Source organism: Macaca mulatta, chromosome X (assembly GCF_049350105.2).
Source record: "Macaca mulatta isolate MMU2019108-1 chromosome X, T2T-MMU8v2.0, whole genome shotgun sequence".
In the NCBI taxonomy this organism is placed as follows: domain Eukaryota; kingdom Metazoa; phylum Chordata; class Mammalia; order Primates; family Cercopithecidae; genus Macaca; species Macaca mulatta.
In genome coordinates this window covers 46,478,639-46,494,183 of record NC_133426.1, presented here as the reverse complement: position 1 = coordinate 46,494,183, position 15,545 = coordinate 46,478,639, and the positions used below count along the sequence as shown (strand labels likewise).

General features: G+C 45.6%; 1 protein-coding gene and 1 pseudogene across 23 annotated transcripts in view; one reads left to right on the top strand and one right to left on the bottom strand.

Moving 5' to 3' along the window:
• KRBOX4 (KRAB box domain containing 4) overlaps nucleotides 1-6,660 on the bottom strand; it is a 28,047-nt gene extending 21,387 nt beyond the window's left edge. For 12 of the 23 annotated variants that reach the window (XR_013412567.1, XR_013412568.1, XM_015127236.3 and 9 more), the window contains exons 1-3: nucleotides 6,604-6,660; nucleotides 5,646-5,757; nucleotides 3,185-3,229 (exon numbers count right to left, since the gene is read on the bottom strand). Coding sequence is in view for 16 of the 23 variants with exons in the window: in XM_015127236.3 (XP_014982722.1) it covers nucleotides 3,185-3,199 (15 nt within the window). In the remaining 7 variants the exon portion in view is untranslated. 23 annotated transcript variants of the gene reach the window in all.
• A 6,487-nt stretch (nucleotides 6,661-13,147) lies between these two features.
• Nucleotides 13,148-14,325, top strand: LOC704590 (glyceraldehyde-3-phosphate dehydrogenase pseudogene; annotated as a pseudogene).
• Nucleotides 14,326-15,545: the final 1,220 nt, after the last annotated feature.

Below are 15,545 nucleotides of genomic sequence, written 5' to 3'. Positions count from 1 at the left end.
TAAAAAAGGATGAGTTTGTGTCCTTTGTAGGGACATGGATGCAGCTGGAAACCATCATTCTCAGCAAACTATCACAAGAACAGAAAACCAAACACCGCATGTTCTCACTCATAGTAGGAATTGAACAATGAGATCACTTGGACACAGGAACCGGGTCCTATTGTGGGGAGGGGGCGGGGAGGGATAGCATTAGGAGATATACCTAATGTAAATGACGAGTTAATGGGTGCAGCACACCAACATGGCACATGTATACATATGTAACAAGCCTGCATGTTGTGCACATGTACCCTAGAACTTAAAGTATAATTAAAAAAAAAAAAAGAGTTTAACTTTCTTTCCATCCAGACGGAGACTCAACGGTGCCACCATCATTCAGTCACCATTTTTTCCACATAACTGAAATGCCATTTTTATAATTTCAACTCACGGAATCCTATATAAGCAATACAAGAACTCTAGAAGCCACAAAAGATTGTAAAATGAGACATTAAAAACACCTTGTGTCCACTCCCCAAGAGGTATAAGACAAATCAAAGCAAATAATAAACTATGAAAAATATTGACAACATATATGACAGAGATCTCATTTGCTTAAGTTAACCCAAGGAGCTAACATCCAGCAATCAAAGTAATTCCACACCCAAGAGAAAAGGGGGCAAATGACTAGAATACATATTTGAAAGAAAAAAGTACAAATGGTGGTTAAAAATGAAAAAAGACACTCAAATCAAGAAAAGCGAATTAAAATGCACTACTCTTTTGTCCCTCACAATGGCAAAAATCATAGCAGATAATACACTGTGATTTCCCATTTATAGGAAAAGGCATTATAATGTTGCCAGCAATGCAAATCAGTACATTCTATTTGGAAGGCAATTGACAGTTCTGAATCAAAATTCAAGATGCATAAACTTTGACCTAGAAACTGCGTATCTAGAAAGTTATCCTATAAATGTTCTCACATGCACACAATGGGAATCTACTATACATTGCTATGTTGTTTATGGTAGCAAAAGACTAGGAATATCCTAAATATCTATTATTAGGAGAAAGGTAATGGTGGTATTACCATCAAATGAAGTATCAAGCAGCCATTTTTGTAAATGGGGTAGGCCACTGGTTTTAAACACTGGATAATTTTATTCCTCAGGGAATACTTGACAATGACAAGAGATATTTTGGTTGCCAACACTGGAGGAGGGAGCGCTACTGGCATCTAGTAGAGCGTCCAGGGATGCTGCTACATATACAACGCACAGGAAGGCAACCCATGACAAATAATGACCTCAACCAAAATGTCAATAGTGCCACACTGAGAAACCCTGGTGTAGAGTTAACACAAATGAAAAGATCATTAAAAAAAACAAAAAGGACCAGAAAGACCAGGATGTACTGTAACTTGTTAAAGAGAGAAAGAGAAAGAGAGAGAGAGCACATGCAGGAGAGAACAAGTGATTGTGCGTAAGCAGAGAAAGAGATTCATGAGTTCAAGACCAGCCTGGGCAACATGGCAAAACTCCATCTCTACAAAAAATACAAAAATTGGCTGGGCATGGTGGCATGTGTCTGTAGTCCCAGCTACTTGGGAGGCTGAGGTGGGAGGATTGTTGAGTCTGGGAGGCGGAGGTTGCAGTGAGCTGAAATTGCACCACTGCACTTCAGCCTGGGGGATAGAGCCAGACCCTGCTCAAAAAACAAAAACCACAAAAAACGTTTTGTTGTTGAACAAAGCTTTTGTTTGAACTTTTTTACCACGTGCATCCATTGCTTTTGAAATGCCCAATGCAATTTGTTAATGTTCTATTCAGAATATTTTTCATATTTTGACATTTATATTCTTAAGGGAAACTGGTCTATGATTTTCTTTTTTGTAGTACCTTCCTCAAATTTCAGGTTAAGTGGCTTCACAAAATGAACCGGGTGACTTTTCATCTTTAATAGCCTGGAAAATTGGAACACAGAAATTATCTGGTCTTTACATTTAGTGAAAGGAGTAATTATGAAGGATTTCGGAGGGCAAATTTAAGTCTCAGTACCTTTTAGTCAAAACTCGACTACCAGGTATAACCTCCATAAACACTGGTACTACAGAGCAAGCAGATACAGAGAAAGTTGTTCATGAGGCACTGTTTACAATAGTAAAAAGAAATTAAAAACTTAAATATCCATAAATAAAGTTACACGATATTAATACATCCATACTATGAAATAGAAATTGAAACAATCTTTATATATCGACAAGGAACACCACCCAGAAAGTAATCAGGTGCAAAAGATAGGTATGGGAGTATGATGCCATTTGTGTAAAAGCATAAAAACAATACATATGCATATGTTTTTAGTTCCTTAAACTGATATAAATGCATCTACCCCACCATTTAACCCAACCGTTAACAATGGGCTTCTCTGACGAGGAACATGGTACTGGGTGGAGAAAGATAGAATCCTTTGGGCTACTAGTTTTTTCTATGCACATCAAAACATTATGCACAAAGTTATTATCATAAATATGAATGATGAAAAGACCAAGTGATCTAGAAATGAAGAAAGAGGAAAAAGCAAGATGAACCTATGTATTTAAACAATCTTCTGTGAGAAGGAAATGAAGAGAAGATGAGGTACAGTTCTCAGAAGAACAAATAGAGAGCATGGTTGCTCACGCCTGTAATCCCAGCACTTTGGAGGCCGAGGTGGGGGAATCACTTGAGGTCAGGAGTTCAAAACCAGCCTGGCCAACATGTTGAAACCCCGTCTCTACTAAAAATACAAAAATTAGCCAGGCGTGGTGGTGGGCACCTGTAATCCCAGCTACTCGGAAGGCTGAGGCAGGAGAATCACCTGAACCCAGAAGGTGGAGGTTGCAGCAAGCTGAGATTGTGCCACTGCACTCCAGCCTGGGTGATAGAGTGAGCCTCTGTCTCCAAAAAAAAAAAAAAAAAAAAAAAAAGAGAAAGAAAAAAAGAAAAAGAAAACAAAAAGAACAAGAAGTACAGAGAGGAATCTTTTTGTCTTTCCTCTCTCCTGGTGAGGGGAAGGATTAGAGAAACCAGAGGCTGAGAACAAGTTGAATAGAAAACAGCCAGAGAAGAGGGGATAATTGGTATTTTCAAGTCTACTATATAGATTCCAAACCTTGCCTCAATTTCACTGGAAACAAAGTATGGGTAAATTAGGAACTCACCTGGGACATGGCCATCCTGTTCTGCTCTGGACAAAGGATGGAGATCTATAAAGGCAAAATTAGGAGAGTACACTCGGTAGGTACAGCCATTAGACCACCATTACCATCCTGATAATAATTACCCTTGTACCCTGGGAAGAATGATCTAAAAACATGACCTGGTAGCTCCAGCTGTTTCCATGAAACTCCACTAAAATCATGTAGGTTTGGCAAATGAAATTTTGTTTCCCTTACTGGACAGATGTATGACTTGTGTCTAAAGATACCTACTTTAGAAACCAGTTACAATTAACATCTCCTTTATCTTAAGAGTTCTATTGCCGGGCGCGGTGGCTCACGCCTGTAATCCCAGCACTTTGGGAGGCCGAGGCGGGTGGATCACAAGGTCAGGAGATCGAGACCACGGTGAAACCCTGTCTCTACTAAAAATACAAAAAATTAGCCAGGCGCGGTGGCGGGTGCCTGTAGTCCCAGCAACTTGGGAGGCTGAGGCAGGAGAATGGCGGGAACCTGGGAGGCGGAGCTTGCAGGGAGCCGAGATCGCGCCACTGCACTCCAGCCAGGGGGACAGAGCGAGACTCCGCCTCAAAAAAAAAAAAAAAAAAGAGTTCTATTCCTAGACATTTGTCATAATGAAACAATTCTAAATGTGGAAAAGCTGAAAGAATGTTAACTGTAGTAATTTCTACCATTAAAATACTAATATGTGGAAGCAGCCAGGTGCAGAGGCTCATGCTTATAATCCCAGCACTCTGGGAGGCCAATGTGAGCGGATCACTGGAGCCCAGGAGTTCGAGACCAGCCTGGACAACATGGCGAAACCACATCTCTACAAAAATTAGCCAGACATGGTAGCACATACCTGTAGTCCCTGCTACTCTGAAGGCTGGGTGGGAGGATCACCTGAGCCCAGGAAGTGGAGGTTGCAGTGAACCAAGATGGCACCACTGCACTCCAGCCTGGGCGACAGAGGGAATCTCTGTCTAAACAAAAAACAAATAAACAAACAAAAAAATTGGAAGCAACTAAATGTCCAGCAAAGAGGACACAGTTAAAAAATATGACACATGCAAAAGCAGGTATACTGAACAGGCTTTCAAAATGCTATGGAATTTGTTTTTAGTTCCTAATGTGTTTAAAAGCAGCTTCCAAGAAAGCAAGCGCATGTGATCTCATTTTTGATAATCAATATGCACATATATGACATCTCAGAGGATTTATTAAAATGCTGATGTTGGTTACTATTGAGTGGTGATTTCAATTTTCTTCTTTTATTTGCATTTTCTCAATTTTTGATAAAGAATATCACTAGTAAAACAAAAATTAAAAATTATTAAAAATCAATTCTTATCAAACAGAGCCCTAGAGGTGAAAAGACCCTCTGCAAGTGTGTATGAGTAGGATCTCTTGATGTGGTTTGGAGGAAGGAGGCCAACAAGGGCTCAGAGGGCTGCAGGGGAGGAGAGGTGTGGGGCTGGGTGGGTAACAGCCCAGCACTGTCAGTTCTGTGAGGGGTTGAAAACCACTGTGCCTGCTCCCCTGCATCTGCCTCTTTAACTGGCCACCTACCCTGTTCCCACCCCACCACTTCCTCCTTTCTCACAATTTGCATTTTGATTACCAGGCTCCTCCTTCTTTGGCAGTTTTTCAAAAGAAAGTTCCAGCAAGGAGCTTCTGTGCAGAGCAACCATTGCATACTGCAGCAATCACTGCGACAGTATCAAGGTAACAGGGTTCAGCTTGGTGTAGCTTAGCAGGTCATGTCCCCCAGCCCACTTTCATTAAACATCGAAATAAGGCAGCAGAGCTGGATGACAGCGTACCTAGAGACTACTCTGAAATTCTACAAACTAAAAACATATTTTCTGCACTTCGGTCAGGATGAAGGGACACTCGCATTTCCCCTGGAAGCAGGTGCCTGGTTGATGATGTGGGGCTGACTCAAATTCAGAAAAAGCCAATGGCAAGAGAAGGAAGCACGGGGGTGCACAAATAGGTGTGCTAGGAGAGGCCAATCCTCTGTGGCTGGCTGTGATCCTTCCCAGCCTCATCCCGCCTTTGCAGCCACTACAGGAGGGCACCTGCCCCATGGAAGGCACCCATGCCTCCATTCACCTGTGACTTTCACCTGTCCCTCCTCCAGTAGGAATCAAACTGCACTGTCACATGGTCCTCGATGGCACCTGGAAGTTGAGCCAGTTTGCTCTGTCTCAGCTGAAGTGAGGGACAAAGGTCACTACGGGTCCAGCTCTTCTAGGACCTGCTGTCCTGTGAACCTCCTTTCTCTGCCCTGAGGATCTGGGTCTGGACTCTGGGCTGAGGCTTCTCCTCCAACTCGCCTCAGCTCAGCGTACCTCTCTTATGTCCAAGGCGGCAGGACCAAGGGATTCAGAGACAAACACACCCCAGCTGGGGCCATCACTATAGCACCAGATCTCTGCCTGTGACCCAGGGAACTCACCTCCTCCTGGGGCCTCAGCCTAAGTCTTCTGAGACTAAGTGAGGAAGCCGGGGCTCAGATAAACTGGAGTCTGAAGTCGGTGTAGCAGTGGTCTCAGGTCTGCACTCTGACCCTTGAAACACAATGACCACAGGAGATTCAATTAGCAACACCTATGCTCCCTTCCATGCAGTGAAGTTGAGTAAAATCCAAAGGTTTTTACCCAACAGAAGAGGGACAACGCCTCATTCTAGCTTTAAGAGTGAATTAACATTCATGCACAGCTCAATTATCCCCAGTGACGAAAACCCTGCTTTCCTGAGTTCGGGCTTTGGAACCAACTGATTGACTGCTGTGCCACTTTTATTCACTGAAGAAATGAGTGCCTTCCATGAGCCCGTTCTCCGTGCTGGAAATACATCAGTGAAAAAAATCTCAAAGTCCCAGCTACTGCAGAGTTTCTAGTCTAGCGGGGGAGACACACAGGAAACAATAAACATGACAAACAAAGCACAGGAAATGAAAAAGGATTCCTCGGGTTTGCTACCTACGTGACTTTGGACAGGTTGCCAAGCCACACTGAGCCATTTTCTCTCTATAACATGAAAATAATCATCGTAACACCTCACAGGGCTCCTGTGAAGATTAATGTGAAACATTTGCAAGGTTGCCTGGCATTTTTAGGAGCTCAGGAAACAGGGGCCGAGTGACTCAATCAATCAGTCACTTGCTGGCCCCGAACCTCGCCCCCAGCACTCACGCCCACAGGCCTGCGGGTCTCAGGGAACCCGACTCTGGTCCTGGCTCAGAGGGTCCTGAGAGCAAGGGGTCTGTCTCAGGCGGGGAAGTGGCCTGGAGGGTGGGCTTTTGAGCTAGGCTGTAGAGCCACCCTGTCACCCACAAAGGCGTCCCATGACCCCACGGTCCCGTCAACCCCCGTCCCCCATTAAAACTATCACCACCTCCGCGTCCCTCTTACTTCACCGCCAAGAGCCCGAAACCTCAGAGACCGACGACAACAGCTACTGCGAACTAGGAACCGCCCGCCCGAGTCAGCCGAGCACTTCCGTTTCCCACCGCCCCCTGGGAACGCGGGATGGGGTCGGAGTGTGTCGCAGCGCTGCGCACGCGCAGTAGCACCGGGGTGGGTGCGCCACCGCCAATGGCCAACGTGGCGGCTTCCAGGGGCCCTGTGTTTCCAATAGTGATCGGTTTGGGGAGAAAAGCCTGTGACCATTTTCCGTGGCGAGTGGTACAAAAGGCCCAGGGGATCATCCCTTGGGGCGAGAGGCGAGCGGACTTTCCAGCGGCCTAGCTCCCGCCCGCAGGGAGGCCGAAGTGCCCCTTCTCCCACTTCGTCCTCCTGCATCGCGACCCTGCCAGTCGCTGCGGCATTGGGTGTTCGCGTCCCTCTGTCCCGAAAGCCATTGTTCCCGCTTTTTTCCCCTCCTGGGAATAGGAAAAAGAGTCGCGCCTCCGGCGTCAATAGCGCTCGGAGGCGCGGCCGTCTAAGGTCCAGGCGGGTCTCAGGGAACCCGACCATGGGGCTGGCTCTCAGAGAGTCATGAGAGCAAGGGGTCTGGCTCAGGCGGGGAAGTGGCCTGGAGGATGGGCTTTTGAGCTGGGCTGCAGAGCCAGCAATCTCTTGAAATGAGGAAAGAAACCCTCATTCTGATTTTTCTCTACTCAGTAGAGGGGCTCCAATTCCTGAGATCCTAGACCCCTGGGAGAATCTAGATTTTACTTTTTTGAAAACGCACTGTAAAAAGCAGAGAGGTGTTTTCTCTGAGATTGCCAGCCAGTGGCAACATGGTCCCCTAAAAAGGCCTGTAGTAGCCTTGAGGAAAGTTTTCTGTTTCCTGTCTGGGCCTGGGGGAAACAGACCAAGTGTGTTCTTCATCCTTCTGTGGCTGCCTGGTCACCAAGCAGGCTTCCTTGGGTCAGGTGTGGCAGGGTCTCCACCAGGTACAAAGCAGTCCCTTCTGTGCTGGAGCCAACTGGTTCCAGACACTGTTTATAGATGAAAGTGTCAAAGCTGATCATGGAATCCATCAGATATGTATTTAATTTCCATTTAAACATGGGTCTTTCTCCTTTTTCTCTTTCTCCTCTGCAGGTTAACTTGCATTCCCCAGGTAGTTTGAATGAGTCTCAGCCCAAATTTGCAAACTCAGTACAGCCATCCCCTGGGAAGTCACCTTGTCTAAGCCTCCTGTACAAGTCCTAGGAAAAGAACCTGTTTTCCCTTGGGCATATGAGCAGTGAATTATTGCTCATTCAGAATTTCATGTGTATGTGTTGCTGATGGCCAGGTTTAGAGATACCAACCTATTTGTTTTTAGAGGAGAGGTGAACTGATAACATTCTTTTGAGACATCACTATCACTAGGCAGGAAAGGGCTAATAGTATGACAGTGTCCTGAGGACAATAAACTGCAAACTGCAAAAGCACCTGGTCTGTGGCCCTGACCAGCATCTCTCCATATCCTGATTCTGCAGGAACAGGTATTTCTTCAGAAAGAGAAGGGACTGATGTTTTAGATGTGACCAGATGCAGGGCACGCTTTTATTGCCATGCCAGCATTTGCTATTCATGATGTTAGTATTCAAAAATTAAGAAACACCCTGCTTGGGACATTGGTGTCTAATAATCCATTGGAAGAGAAGACTGGAATCCACCACTTACTAGCTTCTTGGGCCTCATTTCCCCCTTTTCTCCCACAGCTGAGGACCACCTATCCTAGATGGCTGCTGTTATTGTTCAAAGGAACCTCTTTAGAGCCTCAAGCCCAGGAATAGCCCATGGCAGGCACCTGGTAAATGTCAGTTTTCACTGTCCTCTCCTGACACTATGAAACATGCTGTGCTCTCTGCAACTGCTCTTGTGGATTTCCATAGGCAGGAGAGTATCCAGTATTAAGTGGAGCTGGTATTTTCAGAAATGAAGCCCCTTTCCTTATTTGTGCCAGCCTGTTTTGTCTTGGGCATATGTGCATTGCATTATTGCCCACTCTGTATTTTATTTGCATCTATTAACGATGGCCAGGTTCAGAGATACCACCCTATTTATTTCTAGAGGAGAGGTGAACTGATAACTTTCTTTTCTCATATCATTATCTCTAGGTAGGAAAGGATTAATAGAGTTAGTGTGACAGTGTCCTGTGGACAGCATAGAAACCGCCCCAACCTCCGCCCTCCCGCAAGCTGCAGAAGTACCTGGTTTGTGGCCTTTGCCAGCCTCTCTTCATATCCTGATTCTGCAGGAACAGGTGCTTGAACATTAGGAGAAGGGGCTGAATCTTTGGGTGGGGTTTCATGAAGGGCACACCGTTATTGGGATGCTAGCATTTGCCATTCATGACACTGGCATTTGGGTATCATGAAACACAGGAAAGTTTTTCCAACCCCCACTGTATTGACTGTTGGGATCTACTAATCCATTAGAAGAGAAGACTCAAATCCATCACTTATTGACCCGTTGGACTTAAGTTCCCTCCTCGTTGTCATAGCCAAGCACCACCTGTCCTAGATGGCTCCTGTTTTGTTCAGAGGAACATCTCTAGAGCTGCAGGCCCAGGAATAGCCCTTGGCAGGCACCTGGTAAGTGGTGTTTTCATTTTCCTCTCTCCCACACTATGAAATATGCTGGTGCCCCTTTTAGACTTTTCCATACTGTGGACTTCCCTTTTTCCATTTCCTTGCACAGGTGTGCCTGTGCCTGACACCAACTTTGCCCAGGATCACCACTTGTATCCACCTGCAGAGACTTCTTATTGAGTTGAAATTTATTTTATTCCTGATGCTACAATATTATTTGCATTGATACCCAGTCCACAGTTTGTTTCAGTCATCCTGGTGCAGTGGGCCTTCTGAAATCCAGCTTGAGCCTCCCCTTATCAAAGGACTTGCAAGGTTGTCAGGAAGTTCCAGACCTCAGCAGCAGTTACTGCAAGGCACTGCTGGGCTTTTTCCACATCTGAAGGGCGAGGTCCTGAGTAATTGCAGTGAGCAGGAGCTGAGTCATGCTTGATTTCTTGCTGTGGTTTGGCATGTTGCTGATGGTCCCTGGAACCTCCCTCATCCTAGATCCTTTCCCTCCAGTAAGTGTGGCGACAGGCCCACCAGGCAATGCCTTGATGACATTCCATTTTTTGAACTGTGTGAGTTCCTGTAGGGAAAGGAAAGCCAGTTACAAGTGGTCATCTCCTACCTGGATGGCACTGCTCTGTATATGGCTGCTCTGTAGATTTTCACAGGGAAGGGAGTATCTAGAGTTGAGTGTAACTGGAATAGACAACAAAGGAATGGGGAATACATGCAGGGGAACTGATTGATTGCCTAAGATAATATCATGAAACCAATCTCATGCCTGTCTGGTGGTTCAGAGGTTAGAGCTCCAGTCTTTGAGTGACTGTGCCCATTGTTGAGAATTATGTATACTATGATAAACACCAAAGGTAGGAGTCTTCAGCTAGCCTCCAGGTGGCTCTATTTTAGAGGTCTCTTTCTGTTCTTGAAAGATAGTACAGGAAGTCAGAGTATAATAAGATGTACAGTGAATTTAGATGATGCCAGGCCTTGTGCTATGTGATTTACATTAATTACTTCATTTTAAAATCTTTTTTTTTTTTAAATACAGAGTTTCACTCTGTCACCCAGGCTGAAGTGCAGTGGCGTGATCTCGGCTCACTGCAACCTCCACCTCCTGGATTCAAGCGATTCTCCTGCCTCAGCCTCCCGAGTAGCTGGGATTACAGGCGCATGCCACCGTGCCCAGCTAATTTTTGTATTTTTAGTAGAGACGGGGTTTCGCCATGTTGGCCAGGCTGGTCTTGAACTCCTGACCTCAGGTGATCAGCCCGCCTCAGTTTCCCGAAGTGCTGGGATTACAGGCATGAACCACCGCACCCAGCCCATTTAAAAATTCTCAACGTCTGTCATTATTATGATACCCTGTCTACAGATAAAGAGACTGAAGCCCACAGATATCAGGCAACTCGCCAAAAGCTTCATAGCTGACAAATGAACTCAGGATTTAAGGTTAGATAGTTTGGCTCCAGAACATACACCATTGATCTTGACACCATTCTGTAGTTATTAGAGCACCCTATTTACAAAAAAAGGATCAGGGTGATTACATGACTTGCCCAATTTGGACAACCAGTGAGTGGCACAATTAAAACTAACACCTAGGTCTCCTGACTTCAAATCTCATTCTTTTTTCAGGCTGACATTTGTCTTATCCCAGGTCCTCTGGAGCAGTGCATCTCAGACTTGAATGCACATTGGGATCCCCTTAAGGATCTTGTTAAATTGGAGATTCTGATTCAATACTTCTGTAAAGGGCCTGAAATTCTGCATTTCTAACAAGCTCCCAGACAATGCTGTTACTGCCGGTCCTCAGACTATGCTTTCAGTCAAAAGAAGATTTGAGCAACCCTCTGGTTTAGCAGCTGTGGCTTCCAAGCAGGAGAATTTCCTTAAACGCATATCTACCTACACACACACACACACACACACACACACACACACACACACACACAAAGACACAGCAGGTGTGTTCTCTGAGTCTCACTTCTGAGACCCCTTAACAATTCCCTTCTGGGGTGAAGAGTCTGAGGCCCAAGGAGGGAAAAAAACTTCAGGGAGTCATTAACAGACTGGAACTAGGACCCATTCCACTTGACTTCTCAGCCAATGTTCCTCCCTCCCCTGTTCCTTCCTCCATTGCATGAGGGTTTCTGGGGAGAACAGTAGTAAAGGAATGGGCATTGTTCAATGTCACATTATTCATGACTTTGCAGGAAAAAAACAAGGTGATCCTCATTCCAGGTCTTCTTGCCCGCCATGCTGTACTGAACACATGATTTAGCTGCCCGGGAGGATCCAACTGTACTGAGCCTAGGAGAAAGGTCAAAATGGTTCCCTTCAGAAATCTGCCTGCCCATGCAGCTACCATCCTGGGGAAAATGTAACTACAGCAACCTCTCAGATGCTCAGACACCATTTGTAAGCCCAGTTGCCTGCCCACAAACTCTAGGAATTACCAGTAGCTAGATGCATACTACAACTTTTGTACTACTATGGTTAGGTCAAATTACTGATTAGACCCAAAATTTAATGGCTCAGATACAATTTCTTTCTTGCTCACACAAGAATCAACCGTGGGTATTCCATATTGACAGGCAGTGCCCCTTCATGTAGACCCAGCCTGTTGTCATCTCTGCCCTCTTCAAAATGGCTTCCAAGGTGCTCGGGGCATCATCATTCCTGGAAGTGAGAAAGAATATGGATGACTATAGCTCAGGGTTTACAACTAGCTTTCAGGATCACCGTGGTCAGGAAATTGTTTCTGCCACCCAGAGGACAGAAAACTGCAGAAAGCCATTGCTGATAGCATGAGTATCCCATTGGCCCCAGCATGATTAGCTTAGAAAGGAGTTTAACAGGGTGCTGTGAAAACTCACATCTGCTCTTCCTGCTAGAGGAAAAGTATGGCTTCTAGCTCCCTTCTCTCTTCCAAATTTTCTTCAGAGATTGCATTCGCAAGGGAGTCTGAGAAATATTATCTCAAGGCCTCCAGCCTCTGAAATCCAGGGAAGAGAATAAGAGTGGGAATGTTGTGGAGTGTCAATAGACAATACCTGGTGCATCTTTGAAATTCACATTAAAGTTGAAAGATTTGTCTCCCTTTTCTTCCTTCCAAACTGAAGTAGAAGACTGCAGAACCCTCTAGTGTCACTGCAAACTGAGGCATCAGCTGCCGAGGCAAGCAACAATAGTTTGTGTCATGAAATTTTCTTTTCCAGGTCCTAGACTCCCTGGGTATAAAGTTAGCCCTAGTTTATGCTCCCCAGTATTCTTGTGGCCCTGGTTTAAATGTGTCCCCTAAAATTCATGTGTTGGAAAGTTAATCCCCAGTGGAACATTGTTTAGGTGGGGCCTTCAGTTTAAGAGGCGATTAGGTCATGAGGGCTTTGCCCTCATGAATGGATTAATGTGGGAGTGGGTTCGTTATTGTGGGAGTGGAGTTCTTATAAAGGATGAGTTTGTCCTCCTCTCTTGCTCTGTCTCTCCTCCGTGATGTCTTCTGCTATGCTATGATAAAGTGAAAAGGCCTTCATCAGATGTGATGTGGCTCTTCAGTCTTGGACTTCCCAGACTCCAGAACCATGACCCAAATAAATTCTGTTAACTAAAAATTACCCAGTCTGTGGTATTCTGTTATAGCAGCATAGAATGAACTAAGACAGAAAATTGGTACTGAGAAGTGGGGCAATTGTTATAACAAATACTTGAAAATGTGGAAGCACCTTGAAATTGGGTAATGGTTAGAGGCTGGAAGAATTTAGAAGAGCAGACTAGAAAAAGCCTAGGTTGCCGTAAATGGAGCATAAAGGTCATTTCTGGTGAGGGCTCAGAAGTAGACAAGAGCTGAAGCAAAAACCTAAATCTTCTTAGAGATTAGTTAAGTAGCCATTGTATTGTGTCATTCTTGCATTGCTGTAAAGAAATACCTGGCTTTCTGCTCCTCCTGTTCAACAGACAGCTGCATCTTCTCTTGCATTTCTGGCCGCATCTCTGAGACACCATGGGGAAGGTGAAGGTCGGAGTCAACGGATTTGGTCATATTGGGTGCCTGGTCAGCAGGGCTGCGTTTAACTCTGGTAAAGTGGATATTGTAGCCATCAATGACCCCTTCATTGGCCTCAACTACATGGTCTACATGTTCCAGTATGATTCCACCCATGGCAAATTCCATGGCACCATCAAGGCTGAGAACGGGAAGCTTGTCATTAAATGGAAATCCCATCACCATCTTCTAGGAGTGAGATCCCTCCAAAATCAAGTGTGGTGATGCTGGCACTGAGTATGTCGTGGAGTCCACTGGCATCTTCACCACCATGGAGAAGGCTGGGGTTCACTTGCAGGGGGAAGCCAAAAGGGTCATCATCTCTGCCCCCTCTGCTGATGCCCCCATGTTCGTGATGGGCATGAACCATGAGAAGTATGACAACAGCCTCAAGATCATCAGCAATGCCTTCTGCACCACCAACTGCTTAGCACCCCTTGTCAAGGTCATCCAGGACAACTTTGGTATCGTGGAAGGACTCATGACCACAGTTCACGTCATCACTGCCACCCAGAAGACTGTGGATGGCCCCTCCGGGAAACTGTGGCGTGACAGCCGCGGGGTTCTCCAGAACATCGTTCCTGCCTCTACTGATGCTGCCAAGGCTGTGGGAAAGGTCATCCCTGAGCTGAACGGGAAGCTCACTGGCATGGCCTTCCATGTCCCCACTGCCAACGTGTCAATGGTGGACCTGACTTGCTGTCTGGAAAAACCTGCCAAATATGATGACATCAAGAAGGTGGTGAAGCAGGTGTCAGAGGGCCCCCTCAAGGGCATCCTGGGCTAAACTGAGCACCAGGTGGTCTCCTCCGACTTCAACAGCGACACCCACTCTTCCACCTTTGATGCTGGGGCCGGCATTGCCCTCAATGAACACTTTGCCAAGCTCATTTCCTGGTATAACAATGAATTTGGCTACAGCAACAGGGTGGTGGACTTCATGGCCCACATGGCCTGCAAGGAGTAAGACCCCTGGACCACCAGCCCCAGTGAGAGCGCAAGAGGAAGAGAGAGACCCTCACTGCTGGGGAGTCCCTCACTGCTGGGGGACACTCAGTCCCCCACCATACTGAATCTCCCCTCCTCACAGTTTCCATGCAGACCACTTGAAGAGGGAGGGGCCTAGGGAGCCCCACCTTGTCGTGTACCATCAGTAAAGTCCCCTGTGCTCAGCCAAAAAAGAAAAGAAAAGAAAAGAAAAGAAATACTTGAGATTGGGTAATTTATAAAGAAAAGAAGTTTAATTGCCTCACAGTTCTGCAGGCTGCACAAGCATGGTGCCAGCATCTGCTTGGCTTCTGGGGAGGTCTCAGGGAGCTTTTACTCATGGTGGAAAGCAAAATGGTAGCAAGCATGTCGTGTGGTAAGAACAGGAGCAAGAAATAGCAAGAGTGAAGATGCCACACACTTTTAAACAACCAGATCTTGTGAGAACTCACTATCACAAGGACAGCACCAAGGGGATGATGCTAAACCATTTCTGAGAAATCCAGCCCCATAATTCAATGACCTCCCACCAGGCCCCACCTCCAACATTAGGGATTACAATTGAACATGTGATTTATAGGGGACAACATCCAAACTATATCAGTTGTGATCAGAATGTTGGTAGAAATACAGACAGTAAAAGCCATTCTGATGAGGTCTGACAGAACTGAGGGACAAAGTATTGGAAACTGGAGTAAAGGCCATCCTTGCTATACAGTTGCGAAGACTTTGGTGGAATTGTGTTCATGTCCTGAGACTTTGTGGAAGGCAGAACATAAGAGTGATGAAGTAGGATATCTGGCAGAAGAAATATCTATGTAGTAAAGCATTCAACATGCTGCATGGCTTCTTTTGGCTGTTCACAGTAAAATGAGAGAAAACAAATGATTTAAAGGCAAAATTTATAATTAAAAGGGAAGCAGAATGGAAAGATTTGTAAAACTTCCAGTCTGGCATGTAAAGAATAAAAAAGGATGTTTGAGAGAAAATACTATGAGTGTGGCCAAGTCACTGTTTGCTAAAGAGATTAATATGGATAAAAAGTTCTATTCATCAATATAGTGGGAGAATGACTCCAAAGGGATTTCGGAGATCTTAAAGGCAAGCTAGGATTTTGAAAGTAGGGCTTCCAGAGAGTTCCCTGCAGGACCTCAGCATTCACTGCCCTGTGCCAACTTGGGACTCTGCCCCCTGAGTTCTGCACAGTGCTGCTCAGTCACCTGGCCATGGCTCAAGAAGGCCCAGGTAGGGCTCATCCTACCACTTCAGAAGGTACAAGCTGTAAATCTTACTGGCGTCCA